Consider the following 19,959-nt stretch of genomic DNA (forward strand, 5'->3'; position numbering starts at 1 on the left):
GGGGTCAAAATGATCACAAGAACGGTGAGCAAAAATCCCAGAACCACACAGGGGGACCTAGTGAATGACCTGCAGAGAGCTGGGACCAAAGTAACAAAGCCTACCATCAGTAACACTATGCCGCCAGGGACTCAAATCCTGCAGTGCCAGACGTGTCTCCCTGCTTAAGCCAGTACATGACCAGGCCCGTCTGAAGTTTGCTAGAGAGCATTTGGATGATCCAGAAGAAGAATGGGAGATTGTCATATGGTCAGATGAAACCAAAATATAACTTTTTGGTAAAAACTCAACTCGTTGTGTTTGGAGGACAAAGATTGCTGAGTTGCATCCAAAGAACACCATACCTACTGTGAAGCATGGGGGTGGAAACATCATGCTTTGGGGCTGTTTTTCTGCAAAGGGACCAGGACGACTGATCCGTTTAAAGGAAAGAATGAATGGGGCCATGTATCGTGAGATTTTGAGTAAAATCCTCCTTCCATCAGCAAGGGCATTGAAGATGAAACGTGGCTGGGTCTTTCAGCATGACAATGATCCCAAACACACCGCCCGGGCAACGAAGGAGTGGCTTCGTAAGAAGCATTTCAAGGTCCTGGAGTGGCCTAGCCAGTCTCCAGATCTCAACCCCATAGAAAATCTTTGGAGGGAGTTGAAAGTCCGTGTTGCCCAGCAACAGCCCCAAAACATCATTGCTCTAGAGGAGATCTGCATGGAGGAATGGGCCAAAATACCAGCAACAGTGTGTGAAAACCTTGTGAAGACTTACAGAAAACGTTTGACCTCTGTCATTGCCAACAAAGGGTATATAACAAAGTATTGAGATAAACTTTTGTTATTGACCAAATACTTATTTTCCACCATAATTTGCAAATAATTCATAAAAAATCCTACAATGTGATTTTCTGGATTTTTTTTCTCATTTTGTCTGTCATAGTTGAAGTGTACATATGATGAAAATTACAGGCCTCTCATCTTTTTAAGTGGGAGAACTTGCACAATTGGTGGCTGACTAAATACTTTTTTGCCCCACTGTATATATACTCCTGAATATGACTTTCGTGTGACTGCAGGTGTGTGCTGCTTGATTCAGGGCTTATTTAGTATACACAAAGTAAATATTACCCTTTGCATTTTTTTTCCAACAGGAATTTTAGTGTATTGAATGTCTTGGTACATCCAGTGAAAAGTACACTATTCTCTTCGCTGTTAAACGGGAAAGTTACGTGTCATATTTATACCCAGCCCGTGCCAATATAACAGTAATTAGCTAGTGGGATGCATTAAGGGAAGACCATTTATAATATATAACTTTCAATACAATTGTTATGATCATCTTCCCAATTCTAGACACGGTGTAGATTCGCTAATCTTAACACCATGAACTGTTGTAATCTGTTTTTTGCAAGTGGAGGTGATTTGTAGATCAGATCATCTGAGCAGGACCTGGCGGAAGTCGACCCTCGAACAAGCACAACTCTTTCCCTTAGCAGCAGAAAAGAGCCAACCACAGAATGACAATACCTTCTTTATAATTTCTCGACCAACCAAGTAAGTCTATGCTTCAGTGAACCCACCCCTGAATCCCCAGTCCAGTTGTGTTCTGTGACGTCATACGATCTGCGGCCCGTCGCGGACTCAGGGCTGGGTTTCCATTTTCGCAGCGAGCGAGTTTCGGGGAGCAACAATATGGAGCCGGAGATGGAGGACAAAACGTTGGAGCTAATGGTGAGTTTTGGATTGGATGAATAATTTCTGCCCCATAATATCGATATCGGAGTGCGTAATATGGTATTAACACTCGAGTAGAACCGATCGAAACGATTTTGAACAAACGGGAGAGCCGAGATGACATACAAAATAGAATATGCCTAGCTAACATTAGCTAGTAGTACCGTTAGCTACCTAGCGAGTAGAGGGAGGGCCCGATATCTGATCTAACATTAACCCGTGGCTCATGTTTGTAATTATTCTAGGTTACACCATAATGATTTTGGAAATGATTGGGAAGTGAATGATTGTCATCCTAATGGTAGAGGTCGACAGGACGAGGAGTGAGTCTGCTAGTACGAGAAAAGGCCGGGAAGTGGCCCCGTCTTTAAATACTCACATGCTAACCAGTTAACTAGCAAAGGTACTAGCTAGGCGATTGGATCTCACTGCGTCGCCGCTGCGCCATTTGTCCGACTCCAAGTTAGCCACAAGCTTTCCAGGTTAAACATAAAGTTAGGTTTCCGATAAATGTGTACTGTTTCTTGAGCGCCAACCATTGGCTAACGATTTCTTGTTAGCCGACTAGGTACATAACTACCCTGATTGTCAACCACGCACATAGATAAATATATTTATAACTAACGTTAGCTAAAAGAGGCACTCCCCACTCTGTCCATTACCGAACACTAGAGTTTCTGTCATTGTGAATCAGTGGCGTTTCGAGATGCTTAGAGGAAGTGCTGACGTTAGCTTGCGTAATAAACAAATAATTATGTTTGATATGTTCGAAGCAAACAGCTGGCGTTTTGTCTACATTTTCTGAGTAGGTAACGCTAGCTAACAAGTCAGTATGACAATCTCGTCAGGCAAAAAGGCCAGGTAGTCAGGTTAGCTATTCAGAAATGAACGTAATCGTAGGTAATGTTAGATACAATTATGATGGGTAACTATTATCGTGACGCTATTTTTGATTTAGCCATCCGTAGATTGTCAGCCGATTATCTTGTTAACGTAGCTACTACATAGGTGCATTTTGTTCCAGACAGTGTTCTCTGTTTTGTCACCTTAGCCAGTGAACTATGGGCAAATATTTGCTATCACATAATATGTCACTGGCTGTCTTGCAAATTAACGTTAGCATCCTAGTCCTATGCTTCTGTATTGGACAAAGCGTGCCAATCTAGGCTTGTGGCATATGGCACAATCACTTAATGTCGATACAGGCAGGAGTAATGTCAGCTAAATAAAAATGACCGCATGTGTTTAGGTTCAGTTGTAGATAATCTGTTGCCCCAAACAAACATACCCACATTCTCCTAGGAGGACACAGACTGATCACATTTAGACAAAGCCGGGACTGTTTTAAATGGAATTATCATACCATCTGGTGTTGCCTCTCACAGCCAACCCTATAAGGTCTGATTTCTTTATCAGATTTCATGTCAATCTTCTGAATACATGTCAGATTGACATGGCTTTGCGGGTCTGAATAAGGGGCAGCTGTTGACAAGCCATGGATTCCTCCCTCCCATTTTGGGCCAGAAGGTTTGGACTAGCTGTGTGTTTATGTTAATGAATAATGTCTCTTGATTTACCAATGGCCTCTCCCCCTCAGAACACCACTTTCATGGACTCCCAGACAGATGACCTCTCATCAAAGAAGATCATAGTGTTCAAGGTGAGGCAACAGACCATGGGTCCACGGCCAGACAGTCACCGAAGCGTAATGGTAGTATATTAGCCTAGTCCACCTCCAAAAAACAAATGTATAACCCGTTAGCGTATCTCCCCTTTTTATGTCTTCATAATTATCTTTAAGGTGTGCCTTGTGCCATCAATATTGACAATCTCGTTGTGGTTTCCAGTGGGCAGTGAAACGGTGTGTGTACTAATGCCAGACTACAGTGTCATCAAAAACCTTCTCCGAGCACAACGTCATGGCAATTTGAAGAGGCAATCCACACACACCAAAGCCAGATTCATTATGTAAAGCCAGTTTCCCAGACATACAGTTGAGGTTGGAAGTTTACATACACGTAGGTTGGAGTCATTTTAAAACTCATTTTTCAACCACTCCACAAATGTCTTGTTATCAAACTATAGTTTTGGCAAGTCTACAAATCTACTTTGCATGACACAAGTAATTTTTCCAACAATTGTTTACAGACAGATCATTTCACTTATACATCACTGTAGCGCAATTCCAGTGGGTCAAATGTTTACATACACTAAGTTGACTGTTTCTTTAAACAGCTTGGAAAATTCCAGAAAATTATGTCATGGCCTGGTCTGATAGGCTAATTGACATTATTTGAGTCAATTGGAGGTGTACCTGTGGATGTATTTCAAGGCCTACCTTCAAACTCAGCGCCTCTTTGCTTGACATCATGGGAAAATCAAAAGAAATCAGCTAAGACCAGTCCACAAGTCTGGTTCATCCTTGGGAGCAATTTCCAAACGCCTGAACGTTCCACGTTCATCTGTACAAACTATAGTACGCAAGTAATAACACCATGGGACCACGCAGCCATCATACCGCTCAGGAAGGAAACGTGTTCTGTCTCCTAGAGGTGAATGTACTTTGGTGCTAAAAGTGCAAATCAATCCCAGAACAACAGCAAAGGACCTTGTGAAGATGCTGGAGGAAACAGGTACATAAGTATCTATATCCACAGTAAAATGAGTCCTATATCGACATAACCTGAAAGGCCGCTCAGCAAGGAAGAAGCCACCGCTCCAAAACCGCCATATAGCCAGACTACGGTTTGCAACTGCACATGGGGACAAAGATTGTACTTTTTGGAGAAATGTCCTCTGGTCTGATGAAACAAAAATGTTACTTTTTGGCAATGATGACCGTTGTTATATTTTGAGAAAAAAGGGGGAGAATTGCAAGCCAAAGAACATCATCCCAACCGTGAAGCACGGGGGTGGCAGCATTGTGTTGTGGGGGTGCTTTGCTGCGGGAGGGACTGGTGCACTTCACAAAATAGATCGCATTGAGGCAGGAAAATTACGTGGATATATTGAAGCAACATCTCAAGACATCAGTCAGGAAGTTTAAGCTTGGTCGCAATTGGGTCTTCCAAATGGACAATGACCCCAAGCAGACTTCCAAAGTTGTGGCAAAATTGCTTAAGTACAGAAAAGTCAAGGTATTGAAGTGGCCATCACAAAGCCCTGACCTCAATCCCATTAGAACATTTGTGGGTAGAACAGAAAAGGCTTGTGCGAGCAAGGAGGCCTACAAACCTGACTCGGTTACACCAGCTCTGTCAGGAGGAATGGGCCAAAATTCACCCAACTTATTGTGGGAAGCTTGTGGAAGGCTACCCAAAACGTTTGACCCAAGTTAAACAATTTAAAGGCAATGCTACCAAATACTGAGTGTATGTTAACTTCTGACCCACTGGGAATGTGATGAAAGAAATAAAAGCCTAAATAAATCATTCTCTCTACTATTATTCTGACATTTTACGTTCTTAAAATAAAATAGTGATCCTAATTGACCTAAGACAGGGAATTTTTACTAGGATTAAAGATCATGAATTGTGAAAAACTGTGTCTAAATGTATTTGGCTAATGTGTATGTAAACTTCCGACTTCAACTGTACATTCATTCTAGTACTGGACTTAAAAGAATACTCAATAGAGATTGTCCGGGAAACCGGCCCAGAGTTCTGTACACTGACTAGCTTTATCAAGGCCCAAAGCCCGTCCCTCATTTGACAAGAGATCCATGTCGACTGAAGCTCTGACGAGTCCATATATTTTACAGTACACACCACTGTGGACTGATGGTTTATAACCGTTCCATTTCTGTGTTCAGACGATCACCAATGGTCCGATGACGGGCTCAAGGAAGCGGCCATCGGAAGGGAACTATGAGAAGGAGAAGGACGTGTGCATCCAGCTGTTTGACCAGTGGTCTGAGGCTGACCAGGTGGAGTTTGTGGAACACCTGATTTCACGCATGTGCCACTACCAACACGGCCACATCAACTCCTACCTCAAACCCATGCTCCAAAGGGACTTCATCACTGCATTGCCAGGTATGGTTCACACTGCAGTTTGATATTACTTTGTTAGCATGGCCTTGTCATGTATTATATTAGGGGGGTGAATGCGGAAATTTTTAAACAAAATTGGGATCCTTAATGTTAAGAAAAATCACAAATGGAAAAATGATGTCTTTTAATATTATTTTCAGACATTTTAAATCAGTGCAGCTGGCTCACCTGCTCTTTCTCTTTGCTAATGATGCGATTGTGTGTTCAGGCTTCGGTCTGTTGCGTGTATAATATCCTTGTCTATTCATTGATCATATGCCCTGCCAGCCAAGAAATGACAAAATAGAGCATGCCATTGCGAGATACATCTTTTGATTGCCGATAGATAGGCCTAGCGCTCTGTTCTGACTCTGCCTGCCAAGTGGCCGACCTGCCTGTACTGTGCCCCCTACCCTCTCTCTCCGTCCCTCGCTACCTCGCTATGAAAGATGCGTGTGTTTGATTAGTTGCCGTTCCTCCGAGAACAGTCTCAGTTTAGCGGAAGATGTTTTCTTTCTGCTAAACGCCTTGGTAAGTCACGGTATTTAACAAACCTTAAAGTACTTTTTTAGGAGTCAGTGGTCTGCGTGCGGGCAGTCTACGCGCAGGCGGTTCGAGGTTATTTGATTGACAGTTATGGTCTCCTAGTGATGGATGTGAGTCCTGCTTCAGAAGCGTCATTCCTTTTCAGAAAGATACCAGTTCAGGGGCACTTTGAAACTATCTTCCGAGAAGGTTTCATGTCGCCATTTAAAAAGCCGTAGTGTACCCTTAGACAACCAAATATGTCGTAGCCGAGGCGCTTTCAACGATATGACCTTGGTAGATATAACTTCATTGCCCGGCCATATGTAATAAGGCCATTACTCTGCATTGTGAATTGAAGTGGAATTTGGGCATTTTCTCTTATCGTTTTAACGGTAAACTGATACAAAACTGTCCATTTGTCACATCCCTAAAATGAGTGCGCTTATACGGAATATACCACAACCAATATAACTTCTACCTCACCACCAGTAAATGCTGCAAAGGAAACCACTTTAGAGGGGTGTATATTGACTAGGAACCAAACTGAAGCTATTGAAACCGGTAGGGACCTACCTGGATTTGTCCAATAAACTCATTTACGCGGGTAAAACCTTTTCATTAGGCTAAACATTTTGCAATTGTTTGCTGCGGTATCTGACTAATGAACACACCCCAGGCTCAGTTCATCCACACATTCACAATTTCTTGAGTACTTCTACTCTTTGTGGTTATAGCTCAGGGTCTGGACCACATAGCGGAGAACATCCTGTCCTTCCTGGACGCACGCTCGCTGTGCTCGGCAGAGCTGGTGTGTAAGGAGTGGCAGAGGGTCATCTCAGAGGGCATGCTGTGGAAGAAACTCATAGAGCGTATGGTCCGTACAGACCCCCTCTGGAAAGGCCTGTCAGAGAGGCACCAGTGGTGAGTACAGACTGGGAACACCGGCCGGGCCACCCTGAATCACAATGAGTTTCATTCAGATCACCAGTAGAATGGATCAATAACTGTTCTCAACAATCAACATAATAGAATGTATCCAAGCAACTTCACCTTAGGAAAAGACAATTGATGTTGTGGAGATTAATATATTTAATTGTGAATGTGTTCTCTCTTCTAGGGAAAAGTACCTGTTCAAGAATCGAACCACAGAAGTCCCACCAAACTCCTACTACCGCTCCCTGTACCCCAAAATCATCCAGGACATAGAGGTGAGTGTTTCTGCTGCTCCCCTTGTCCCCTTCAACCTCCCTCCCTTCTCACTGATCTTTCCTGTGTTTCCCGTTCACTAACCCCCCCCCCCTCCGGCTCTCTTTAGACAATTGAGGCCAACTGGAGGTGTGGTCGGCACAATCTGCAGCGGATCCAGTGTCGCTCAGAGAACAGTAAGGGGGTTTACTGTCTGCAGTATGACGACGACAAGATCATCAGCGGCCTCAGAGACAACTCCATCAAGGTCGGCGTTCCTGTTTGATGTTGATTGAAGAGCGGGGGGGCGGGTGTAATCTAATGTCTACTGGATATTTTGAATACACGATTTCTAAATATGGATATTGTATAACAAGAAAGCTTCTTACAGTGTGTCAATGCAACACATAGTACATTTTGTTTGATAAATGTTATTTTGTGTGAATTTCTCCCCCTCTGTTTCTGTTTAGATCTGGGACAAGCAGTCTCTGGAGTGTCTGAAGATCTTGACGGGTCATACAGGTTCAGTGTTGTGTCTGCAGTATGATGAGAGGGTCATCGTCACCGGGTCCTCAGACTCCACCGTCAGGTCAGCAACTCCTCTCCCGCTCTGCCCTCTTACCCATGCTCCAGGAAGCTCCAAAGCTTATTTAATTCAAGAGGCATGTGGTATGTTGTGTTTGACGGATATTGATGATCTCTCTCGGTGTCTCAGGGTGTGGGATGTGAACACTGGGGAGGTGCTGAACACTCTGATCCACCACAACGAGGCGGTTCTCCACTTGCGGTTCTGTAACGGTCTGATGGTGACATGCTCGAAGGACCGTTCCATCGCCGTGTGGGACATGGCCTCGCCCACAGACATCAGTCTGCGCCGCGTGCTGGTCGGCCATAGAGCAGCGGTCAACGTGGTGGACTTTGACGACAAGTACATCGTGTCAGCGTCCGGTGACCGTACCATCAAGGCAAGTTTGCCCCGATGACCTAAGGTCCACTCACGAGAGCCTCAAGCATGGCAACATCTCAACAAGCATATGTTCTAGTACTTTGGCAGTGGCACAAGACTTACTAACTTAGATCCCACTAGGGCCAAAGAAGAAGGCCGCAACAACCTCTGCCACTACAGTATTTTTGCCGTAGCTTGGGTCCTGTCCCATGAGAGATCTAGCTCAGCCACCAGTCTGTCGCCATGTTGTCTTTGGTCTGCCTTCCTTGTATTTTCCAGAGAGCAACTTTTTAGGGATCCTTTCTTGAGACATTCGTAGCATGTCCAACACACTGGATCCTGTGCATCTTGATCTTAAAAGTCTTTATTATTTAAAAAAAAAAAGTGTTGCCTTATTTGCTGTAAAGATCTTCTGCCTGTGGATGTTGCAGATCTTGCAAAGACAACCGTTTGGCATCAACTTGGTTCATGTCTGTCTGAATGATCCTTCAGCACACTGAACCACACAAAAGGAATGACTATACATTGCTTTAGCAGAGTCTACTGAATGCACAACCAGCGTTATTCAGCCGGGCTTTGATTTCTTGGTTAGTGTGTGTGTGTTTATCGTCCTGTGAGCTAGAATGATAAATGAGTGGCTTCAGTTCTCTCCCCCTGCTCTTAATCAAAAGCTAGTTATCTTCCCCATCACTGCTTGTCATTGTTCATTCACAGAAGATACTTGAAATGCAAAATACAAGCCAGCCACACCTATCAAGTGTCCCCTACCCAAACCTACCAAATCCTCTCATTCTGGTTGAGTTCAGTTGTGCAACGTGTCCAGTAGAGGGCAGCATAGAGCTTGAGTTAGCCCAGAGTGTGAGGCCTGCTGTGGGAAGCACTGACTGAACCCAGAGTCCAGAGCTGACGTCTTGTCTCTTCCTGGGGCTAAACTGTGGACCTGCATGTCTGTCTCGTCTCAGCCCCAACCCCAGTCTCATCCCCAGCTCCCCAGTACCTCCCTGTATTCCAGACGGTGGATTTGTGGGCAGCCAGGATTCCAGGAACAAAGAGACCCTGGCTAGCCCACCCATCGCCCTGGGAGACGGGCCAAGGCATTCCGTACCGAGCCGTCTCCCGCACACTACGCCCCAGCTCTCTGAAAACATTCCCCAAGTAATAAGGGAGGGACGGCAGACTGCAATATCTGTGTTTGGGAGAGGGAGTGTTACTCGACACCCCTAAATGTGTATCACTGTTATACCTTTGTGTTTACATTCATGTTTTCATGCAGCTGCACAGTGTCACTCTCTGACGTGTATGTGAAGACAGAGAGGTGTACAGCTGGATTATAGCTCTGGCTGCAGATTGTTCTCAGCAGCTTCATTGTCCGGTCTAGTACAGAAGCATTCTAATGAAGGAAAACAGGAAGGAAGAGATTTCAAAAGTAAAAACTGTTAGTGTTGACAAGAAGGATTATTTAGGCTAAATGCCTCTTCTTTTTTTTTGTTGACCTCTGGGTGGTGTGTGTTTTTGCCTTGACGCCCCTCCAGGTGTGGAGCACCAGCACGTGTGAGTTTGTACGTACGCTGAATGGCCATAAGAGAGGCATTGCCTGTCTGCAGTACAGAGACAGACTAGTGGTCAGCGGCTCGTCGGACAACACTATCCGGTGAGTGTCTGTCGTATGTGTTTGAGGGTGGAATATTCTTCTGGGTGTTTCTTACTGGTTTATATTTATAGAATCTGTAACCGGGAGATGAACGTGCTTTGTCACGACTATTTTGTCAAATGTTACTAAACTAACACGGATTCTCTCTCCTCAGGTTGTGGGATATTGAGTGCGGGGCATGTTTGCGGGTATTGGAAGGCCATGAGGAGTTGGTCCGTTGCATTCGCTTCGACAACAAAAGGATCGTTAGCGGAGCCTACGATGGGTAAGGGAGGGTTCATCTCACTGTGGCTGAGCTGATCTCTCAATACTAATGGAGATCTGACTGTTAATGGCTTTATTCCCTCACTCTAATCCTGCACTTGGCCTCTGTTAATCCTTGTTATTCTCTCACTGCTGATCTCAGACTCCTGATTCCCCCCAATCCTGGCCTCGGCCTGTTAATCAGAGTGAATTTGTTAGGCTGCTAGTCAAACTTTTATAGGCCGGAGTATGAGGTCCTCCAGCTTATCAACTGACAAGACTTGAATACTATTGTGTTGTTTCCATTATGATGTTAAGAGTGTGTGCGCGCCTGTGCTGTTCCTTTGTAGTAAAATCAAAGTATGGGACTTACAAGCTGCTCTGGACCCTCGTGCCCCTGCCAGCACCCTCTGTCTGCGCACACTGGTGGTGAGTTTAGCTTGGATCTAGAGCATGATGGTGGAGATAATGGTTATTGTAGAGGATACTGATGAATTTGACGGTCTTTCAGGAGCACTCTGGGCGTGTATTCCGGCTACAGTTTGATGAATTCCAGATCATCAGCAGTTCCCATGACGACACTATCCTCATCTGGGACTTCCTGAACGTGTCGACCAATGGACAGACTGAGGGCAGGTCGCCCTCTCGCACGTATACATACATCTCCAGATAGCAGGTACACACGACTCTCACACTCACCAGAACTTACACACAATAGGAATGAATACAACAAACTAAAGTGATTCAAATTCAAATTGTGTGGCTTTTCGGTAGTTAAGATAAGTAAGCAAGCACACGTCTTTCTATATTTTGCAGGCCAGATTCATACAAAAACAAATATTTGATTCATCAGCCCTACCCCCCCCCCCACACACACACACACTTTTTCCTACAGGCAAATAAATGAAGTGACACCCGTACAGGATCATTAGTGGAAGTAGGATTGTGATGCAAGACGCTGCACACTGTGCATATGGGTGCGGCTTCAGTTGACCTGAAATTGCTGTTTACTTTCTGCATTGCTGACTCAATCTTTAAGCCTCCCACCCTTTTTCTTTTAACTCTACCAAAGGGGGGGGGGGGTAAGCAAGCACTGCAGCTCATTTACAACTCTTAACTTCATTCTTTGCTTGGAGGTGGGACTCCTGACCTAAATTGAACACTTCTACAGGATTACTTGCATAGTGCGCTGAGTGTCTTTCTCTCTGCATGGCAGGCCCGGTGGAATGTGATGTGTGTGCGGGGACAGTCCTAATGGCCAAGTCAATGTGCCAGGGTCAGAGGTCACTTCCCACTCCATCATCCTCGCTGCATCATCTCTGTCCTCCTCCTGGTGTTCGTGTGGAGGGGTCGTCCCGCCCTCATCGGGCCTTCGGTGCTCAAACACATTGCCCCTTACACCCCCCCACCCCAACCAAATCGCACACAAACATGCACACAAAGCGGAGTCTACTAGGTCACACTCTAAGGCCCAACTCCCCTTACTCTGGTCACCCAAGACCGAGTAACAGACATGGACATGAAGGAATCTGAACTGAATGGCTGGAGGAATGGAGAAAGAGGGTTGGAAACGGCCTGTTAAAGATGCCCTGGGGAGGAAAGGAAGGAAGGAGGCAGGGCCGGGGCTCAACTCAACGGGGCTCATACTCCGGCCTCTTCATCCAGACTGAGTGACAGATGCCTCAGGCCCGCCCCTTTGGGCACCAAGGACATATCTATCTTGTTATTTTCTCATTTTGTTTGGTAGAAGAAAAAAAATGTGGAAGAGAGCTGATGTTTTTTTTCCCCTGAAGACAGTACTGCATGGATAAGTGATGGGACAACAGTGTGCTAGTGACCTATTTAAGTTTTTCTATATATTTTTTTATTTTTGACCCAATTAATTTAGTTTGTTAGTGTACTAAGAATTTTTCTTCTCTCCAAACCCCTCTCAAATTCACCCCCTCTCATCCTTAGTTCTCTACCCTGCGTTCGTCTTTCACTTACTCTCCCTCTGTCCTGTTCTGTCCCCCCTCTTGCTGCCTGTCTAGGTTCTGAATGACCCCTTACTGAGCTGAAATTAGTTGTAAACAGAATTGTCTTGTCTAAAATGGTGTTGTATATTGAAAAGTTTTTTTTAAAGGAAAAAAAAAAAACATTAATAAGAATAAAGTACTTGAATGTGAAGGAGTGTAAACCAGAGTGTGAGTAATGTACTGGTTCAGTATCATGCATCTATGCCATCGGTACTGTATGTACAGACCAAACCACCACTCATTTGAAGTGAACCTCCCATTGCTCGTCTATTAAATATAATCTTGATATACAGAGGGAGGCCTGGTCTGAAAATGACAAGCAGGACGTGTTGTGTGTTTCACATTTTTTGTTTAATGAGTGTGGCTCTGGAAATTGGCAAGAAACTAGAGAATTTAGGATATATTATTAACTCTGAATTGGTGTTTGGAAAGTGTGTGTGTAGTGTATCGAGGGGAGGATCAAAGTTAGTCTGCAGACGGAATGCTGGTACCCAGAAAGGGTGATCAGGAATGCAGTAATGCACTGGAACCCACATTCCTCCACACACACGTCCAGCCCATTCTCTGCCTCGCACATTCTCTCAAGAAAATGTTTCATGGTGTTGGGCAGTGAGAAACTACCTCCTGCCCCGCCCTCCTCCGTACTAGTGCCCACATGTCTGAGCTGTGCAGGCCGCCTGCCTGGGAAAGACATCCCAGCTGCAGGAAATGACATGGTTATGAGTGTGGCTGTTGAGGCCTTGATCCAGGTATGAAAGGGCTGTACTTCTCACAACTAGATACATTCAGATATGTTCGTATAGGTATTCCCTGCATGTTTTTTAACTCATTTTCCCATTCAGTTTTCAACTCGTGTATTAACCTGATCAGAATTGATTCTATGTATTGGCAGCTGCATTCCATCAAGAAGGTCGCTATAGGCTCAGCTTGTTTTCCAAGGGATAAATCAGTGAACTGTGGTTTGGCACATATTCTGTGTTCTGTGCAGATGCTCCCATTTCCAGTGACCACTAGATGGCACTTGTACTTTTTTTATGGAACCTCAATGACCCACAGTATGGTGCCTACAATGTCAAGGTTAGGTTACGAGTCTTTTCCTGTATGGTCCACAAACACGGAGTATTTACATTTCTTTTAGAGAAAAACAATTGTGGATTAGCATATTGATAATGAGTATCACACAATATCGCAAACCGGTAACATTTAGGACCATATGTTTGTATTCTATTTGGCAATACCATTGGTCTAAAACAGCTATCATACCATCAAGTTAAATAAATAATTGTAATAATAACAATGGTAATAAAATGCATATAGTTTCAACAATTCTCCTTAAATATTTCCATACGAGACAGACTGAAGATAGTGTACTTACTATGTTACAGCAGCTTTCTGTATTGAGTGAAAAGGCAGGAACAGTAGCTCCTAAGTCATATGAAGACAAACATACAAATAATGCATTGAGAAACCTTGACTGTCCCTCTGTGTTGGGTACACGCTACAGTCGCCTTTGGTGGTTCGGGTGTTTGGTACTGAACAGTTGACCAGTTGTCTTTGGGATGTTGAAAACACGGATATTCGGTATTGAACGCTATGGTTCAGTCGTCTTTGGTAGTTCAACTTTAGTGCCTCTGGAAACAAACACTGAGTATAGCTGTCTTCTGTGGCCTAACTAGAATGGTTGGCACTGTACATTGTAATTCAACAGTCTTTGAGACAACACTGTCTCTGGAATGGGGAGGAAAAGGGCAAGGACAACATCTTCCCTGATGTGGTCAGATTGTTTAGCTCCAAGTCTTTTGATGCACATATTGTACTATGCACCACTTAGTTAGGTCTTTACCTGGGTTCAGCCCAGCAAACTCCTTACATTCAATTCACACAGGGGAGGACAGTTGTCGAGTCATTTGGGTATGTTGTGTGGCATTGACTATGTAGGTGCTGTAGTGGCTGTGGGTCGGGTCCCTCTCACTTTCTTGCTTCTCTTGCTGACTGTGGTGAAGCGGAAGGGCTGCAGGTCGGGCTGCTCCCCGGGGGGCAGGCGCTTCATGAAGTGAACGTCCTGCTGGTTGGGCAGTGTCTGAGGGCCTCTCCTGGGGCGCCCCCTCTTGGTGAAGCCCACGTACCAGCCCGTATAGCGTGCTGACATCAGAGCTGTATAGTGGTTCTCCAACACCATCTCAACGAAGACACAGTCTGCACTGCGATTACTAGCCTTCTGGAATACACACACATATATGATAATTTCCAGTGTCTGACTTGGACTGAAATATGTGCCGGTACTCATTTTGGCTGTCAAAACTATATTTAGGTGCAGGGGTTCAACAATACTTTTGAGCTAATATTCTATAAAAGGAAGCAGTAGACATGTTGAGGGGCCGGTACTCCGCTCCAGCAAGCTCCTGCCCAAGTCAAGCACTGGTAGTGTCAATATGAGATGCAAAGTGAACAACTCCAGGTTGTTTAAATGTATACATTAAAAGGAACGTGCAGCAAGAGTCAGAATTAGAATTGTGTTTGTCTCACCTTCCCCACAAGCTTGCCTCGATGGTTCATGCACAGGTAGAAGTTGGTCTCTTTACCACGGATTCTCACCTGACTTCCAAAAGTATCAGCCTCCACAACAAGCTGGGCTTGGAAAGAGACAGAGGCACAAAAATACAGATTGTAAGAGCCCACATGACAAAATGCTATAGTATGGTATGAATACTGTAGTATTACTATATTTATGTACTGTAGTATTCACTGAAGTGTTTTTGTGGACATTACTGTAGTATGCACATTATAGTGTGTTTGTCAAATCAAATTTTATTTGTCACATACACATGGTTAGCAGATGTTAATGCGAGTGTAGCGAAATGCTTGTGCTTCTAGTTCCGACAATGCAGTAATAACAAGTAATCTAACTAACAATTCCAAAACTACTGTCTTGTACACAGTGTAAGGGGATAAAGAATATGTACATAAGGATATATGAATGAGTGATGGTACAGAGCAGCATAGGCAAGATACAGTAGATGGTATCGAGTACAGTATGTACAAATGAGATGAGTATGTAAACAAAGTGGCATAGTATAGTATAAAGTGGCTAGTGATACATGTATTACATAAGGATACCGTCGATGATATAGAGTACAGTATATACGTATGCATATGAGATGAATAATGTAGGGTAAGTAACATTTATATAAGGTAGCATTGCTTAAAGTGGCTAGTGATATATTTACATAATTTCCCATCAATTCCCATTATTAAAGTGGCTGGAGTTGAGTCAGTGTCAGTGTGTTGGCAGCAGCCACTCAGTGTTAGTGGTGGCTGTTTAACAGTCTGATGGCCTTGAGATAGAAGCTGTTTTTCAGTCTCTCGGTCCCAGCTTTGATGCACCTGTACTGACCTCGCCTTCTGGATGATAGCGGGGTGAACAGGCAGTGGCTCGGGTGGTTGATGTCCTTGATGATCTTTATGGCCTTCCTGTGACATCGGGTGGTGTAGGTGTCCTGGAGGGCAGGTAGTTTGCCCCCGGTGATGCGTTGTGCAGACCTCACTACCCTCTGGAGAGCCTTACGGTTGAGGGCGGTGCAGTTGCCATACCAGGCGGTGATACAGCCCGCCAGGATGCTCTCGATTGTGCATCTGTAGAAGTTTGTGAGTGCTTTTGGTGACAAGCCGAATTTCTTCAGCCTCCTGAGGTTGAAGAGGCGCTGCTGCGCCTTCTTCACGATGCTGTCTGTGTGAGTGGACCAATTCAGTTTGTCTGTGATGTGTATGCCGAGGAACTTAAAACTTGCTACCCTCTCCACTACTGTTCCATCGATGTGGATAGGGGGGTTCCCTCTGCTGTTTCCTGAAGTCCACAATCATCTCCTTAGTTTTGTTGACGTTGAGTGTGAGGTTATTTTCCTGACACCACACTCCGAGGGCCCTCACCTCCTCCCTGTAGGCCGTCTCGTCGTTGTTGGTAATCAAGCCTACCACTGTTGTGTCGTCCGCAAACTTGATGATTGAGTTGGAGGCGTGCGTGGCCACGCAGTCGTGGGTGAACAGGGAGTACAGGAGAGGGCTCAGAACGCACCCTTGTGGGGCCCCAGTGTTGAGGATCAGCGGGGAGGAGATGTTGTTGCCTACCCTCACCACCTGGGGGCGGCCCGTCAGGAAGTCCAGTACCCAGTTGCACAGGGCGGGGTCGAGACCCAGGGTCTCGAGCTTGATGACGAGCTTGGAGGGTACTATGGTGTTGAATGCCGAGCTGTAGTCGATGAACAGCATTCTCACATAGGTATTCCTCTTGTCCAGATGGGTTAGGGCAGTGTGCAGTGTGGTTGAGATTGCATCGTCTGTGGACCTATTTGGGCGGTAAGCAAATTGGAGTGGGTCTAGGGTGTCAGGTAGGGTGGAGGTGATATGGTCCTTGACTAGTCTCTCAAAGCACTTCATGATGACGGATGTGAGTGCTACGGGGCGGTAGTCGTTTAGCTCAGTTACCTTAGCTTTCTTGGGAACAGGAACAATGGTGGCCCTCTTGAAGCATGTGGGAACAGCAGACTGGTATAGGGATTGATTGAATATGTCCGTAAACACACCGGCCAGCTGGTCTGCGCATGCTCTGAGGGCGCGGCTGGGGATGCCGTCTGGGCCTGCAGCCTTGCGAGGGTTAACACGTTTAAATGTCTTACTCACCTCGGCTGCAGTGAAGGAGAGACCGCATGTTTTCGTTGCAGGCCGTGTCAGTGGCACTGTATTGTCCTCAAAGCGGGCAAAAAAGTTATTTAGTCTGCCTGGGAGCAAGACATCCTGGTCCGTGACTGGGCTGGATTTCTTCCTGTAGTCCGTGATTGACTGTAGACCCTGCCACATGCCTCTTGTGTCTGAGCCGTTGAATTGAGATTCTACTTTGTCTCTGTACTGGCGCTTAGCTTGTTTGATAGCCTTGCGGAGCCTTGCGGAGGGAATAGCTGCACTGTTTGTATTGTTGTGTTGTCTTTGACTCAGAAGTGGGGGCTTTCTCCTTGAGGAAACTTGCTGGATAAATACTAAAATAGTCATACACTGTCGGTAAGACTGGAATATGAATGGATAGTTCAAAGCTTCTGCTCTTTTCTATAACCTGTAGGGAACACAATATATGGTATATACTTGGCATGTAGGTGTCTCACTTGTGAGTGGCACAAATTGGAATATGTGGGAGGGGAATAGGTGGGGTATATGCAAATGAAATACTGTAGTACTACTATTGTTAAAAAAACTGCAGTATTTTTGCAGACACTAGTGTTTTTGTGGACATTACTGTAGTATTTACTATGTTTTTTTTGTGGATAATACTGCCGTATTTACTATAGTATTCTACAGTATACTACACTAAGAAATTAAATATATTTTATGTTTAGCCTACGGAAAAATACTTTTTCCCATCTCAGGCATTAAAATCCTATGAACTAAGAGCATTTTATCTGCACTTGAACCACACTGTCAACCCTGTTACAGACACTTATGTAACTGCCTAACTATTATTTATTAAACTCATCTTTGAGATAAATCTAACATTTTCTCATTGATCTAGTATCCCTTGTACAAATGAATTCACATATAATATCAACCTGATAGAGTTACCATTGGGCCTCTAACAGGGTTGACGATAACAGGTTTTAGGTGAAGATTGGCCATTACTCCCCATGTGGTGAAGAGCATGATGAAAGATAAATCAAATTCAAGTTTCCCTAGCATGAATTGAGCTTACAGGGTTGATGTGTTAAGCTCGACCATCTCAGTCAAAGATGATAAAACAATTATAAATAGACCAAAAAGAGAGAGAAGACTTCCTTCCTTTTCCACCATGCTGTTCAGAAGACCCAAATGATGTCACCTGCTGTGAATAATTTAACTTGGTGGAATGGTCCATTATTTTAAAGGGGTAAATTGTTTGCTTAACAGGGTTGGCCTTAACACGAGGGACAGATGTAAATGCGTCACTAATATTATGAATATAAATAATAATCTTCAGAAATGACTTTGTCAAAGCAGAAAAATAACTAGGCATTTAGAATGATGGTGAAACGTGGATACATTTTCGGGATTAAGTCGGTTGAAATTGTCCTAGAAGTGACACAGGGTTGACGAAGGGACGTGTCAAAATACTGGATTTTGGCACTAGAAAGCCTTTGTTCATATTAAAGATGCACTTTATTCTCTATTTGGTCTATATTAAAGTGCACTTCATTTAATATAACAGGCTTTTTAAAATGAAATATTGGTGCATAATTTCTACTTCCATGAAAAGGCACCCTCTTCGTGGAATGACCCACACATGATTGAGAGACACTTCAGTGTGTACTATAGTATTTTACATTATACTACAGAATTATATAGTAAGCACTACATAATCGATGGCTACTACAGTGTGTAGTATAGTATACTACAACATTTTATGGTAAGTACTATATGTGATTGAGGGATATTACAGTGTGAAATATAGTATTCTACAGTATACTACGAAATTACATAGTAAGTACTACACATGATCGAGGGATACTACAGTGTGGAGTATAGGATTCTACAGTATAGTACAGCTTACTACAGAATTATACATAAAGTACTGTAGTATTATATAGTAAACTGTAGTATTTTGTCATGTGGGAAAGGGCATAGATATTGAGCACATAGGACGGGATGGGGGGGATTGTTACATGCAATTAGTTCATAGATGTAGCCACAATACAGAGGTCAAACCAAATCAATAACATTAGTCTCCCTCTCACTACCCAAATCCCCCTACAACAAAGCAACATAGCGGGGTAAATGGGAAATCGATGACCTTATCGATATCGGGACTGAGTCTACCACACAGAAACCGCTGCGCCATCTTTCTATTTCTCTCTGTGTGTCATAGGCTTGTCTGGCCGGTTTCTACTTCATGATTTTGAGGGCCATGTACTGTAGGTGTGATAACATAGAGGAAATGATTGCTTGTTGATTCTGATTTGTATTGGAGTGTTCTGTATATTGTAGGAAGTAGTAGTACTATATCTTACCATATTTATCCCCATCGTCTCCCTTGGCACTGATTCTCCTCCCCATCACCTGCACGTGTTTGGCACTTGTCCTGCTGTACAGCTGGTACACTCTGTGCTGCCGGCGACTCATGGCGTCTCGACCCCGTGTCTGATTCTCCACGTATACGCTGAAATTAACATGGTCATGCGCTAAGACCTGTGCCACCACAAAACAGACAGGCATGTGGTTAGAATGAGAGACTTTATTGAGAATGGAATATTAGAAAACATAATGGATACAATTGTATACACACATTTACCTGCAGGGGGCTGCAGACCACCAGTAAAGCCTGGACAGATCTGAGAGAAGGGGAGAATGGATCTGCATTGAGATTACATGTGGTATTTTTGCATCCCAAAATAATACAAAAGCAGTCTGTCTGCCACAGTCCTGCCTCTTTTCTGTCTCCACCACCAATTTTAAACCTATGTCTCTATGCCGCCAAAAAAGGTCATTTCTAGATAAAACCATCACGGCAACAGACAGTGGCCATGCTGTCTCTCTCTAGGGACAGCTGCTGAGCTCAGCTCATATCTATGATGAGCTAATAGGATATCAATATTCACTAATCCGTCCAGCCATCTA

General features: G+C 44.2%; 2 protein-coding genes across 3 annotated transcripts; one reads left to right on the forward strand and one right to left on the reverse strand.

Moving 5' to 3' along the window:
- Positions 1-1,571: 1,571 nt before the first annotated feature.
- On the forward strand, positions 1,572-12,621 carry LOC110533895 (F-box/WD repeat-containing protein 11). Of its 2 annotated transcripts, none has more exons than XM_036990295.1 (13): positions 1,572-1,725; positions 3,326-3,388; positions 5,540-5,762; positions 7,022-7,208; positions 7,405-7,495; positions 7,603-7,740; positions 7,943-8,061; positions 8,188-8,437; positions 9,951-10,069; positions 10,224-10,334; positions 10,663-10,741; positions 10,824-10,988; positions 11,529-12,621. In XM_036990295.1, exons 1-12 carry the CDS (start codon positions 1,687-1,689, stop codon positions 10,983-10,985), a joined length of 1,581 nt encoding a protein of 526 aa, XP_036846190.1. In that variant the 5' UTR covers positions 1,572-1,686; the 3' UTR covers positions 10,986-10,988; positions 11,529-12,621. The 2 variants fall into 2 exon arrangements, with proteins under 2 accessions (XP_036846190.1, XP_036846191.1); XM_036990296.1 differs by lacking the exon at positions 11,529-12,621 and adding an exon at positions 11,208-11,498.
- Positions 12,622-12,656: 35 nt separating this feature from the next.
- LOC110533896 (fibroblast growth factor 18) lies at positions 12,657-19,557 on the reverse strand. The gene is made up of 3 exons (XM_036989349.1): positions 19,353-19,557; positions 14,854-14,960; positions 12,657-14,545 (listed from the first exon to the last, which is right to left on the reverse strand). The coding sequence occupies exons 1-3, from the start codon at positions 19,555-19,557 to the stop codon at positions 14,258-14,260; spliced, it is 600 nt and encodes a 199-aa protein (XP_036845244.1). The 3' UTR covers positions 12,657-14,257.
- Positions 19,558-19,959: the final 402 nt, after the last annotated feature.

This window comes from Oncorhynchus mykiss, chromosome 10, assembly GCF_013265735.2.
Source record: "Oncorhynchus mykiss isolate Arlee chromosome 10, USDA_OmykA_1.1, whole genome shotgun sequence".
NCBI classification, from domain to species: domain Eukaryota; kingdom Metazoa; phylum Chordata; class Actinopteri; order Salmoniformes; family Salmonidae; genus Oncorhynchus; species Oncorhynchus mykiss.

What these genes read in the sequence shown, in the direction of transcription:
- LOC110533896 (XM_036989349.1), bottom strand. Translation starts at nt 19,557, where the DNA reads ATGCCTGTCTGTTTTGTGGTGGCACAGGTCTTAGCGCATGACCATGTT. An exon ending in AGACGATGGGGATAAATATG is followed by an intron (nt 14,961 to 19,352) that starts GTAAGATATAGT and finishes TCTCTTTCCAAG; the next exon opens with CCCAGCTTGTTGTGGAGGCT. An exon ending in GAGGCAAGCTTGTGGGGAAG is followed by an intron (nt 14,546 to 14,853) that starts GTGAGACAAACA and finishes TGTGTATTCCAG; the next exon opens with AAGGCTAGTAATCGCAGTGC.
- LOC110533895 (XM_036990295.1), top strand. Translation starts at nt 1,687, where the DNA reads ATGGAGCCGGAGATGGAGGACAAAACGTTGGAGCTAATG. An exon ending in AGAAGATCATAGTGTTCAAG is followed by an intron (nt 3,389 to 5,539) that starts GTGAGGCAACAG and finishes TTCTGTGTTCAG; the next exon opens with ACGATCACCAATGGTCCGAT. An exon ending in GTTAGCGGAGCCTACGATGG is followed by an intron (nt 10,335 to 10,662) that starts GTAAGGGAGGGT and finishes GTTCCTTTGTAG; the next exon opens with TAAAATCAAAGTATGGGACT.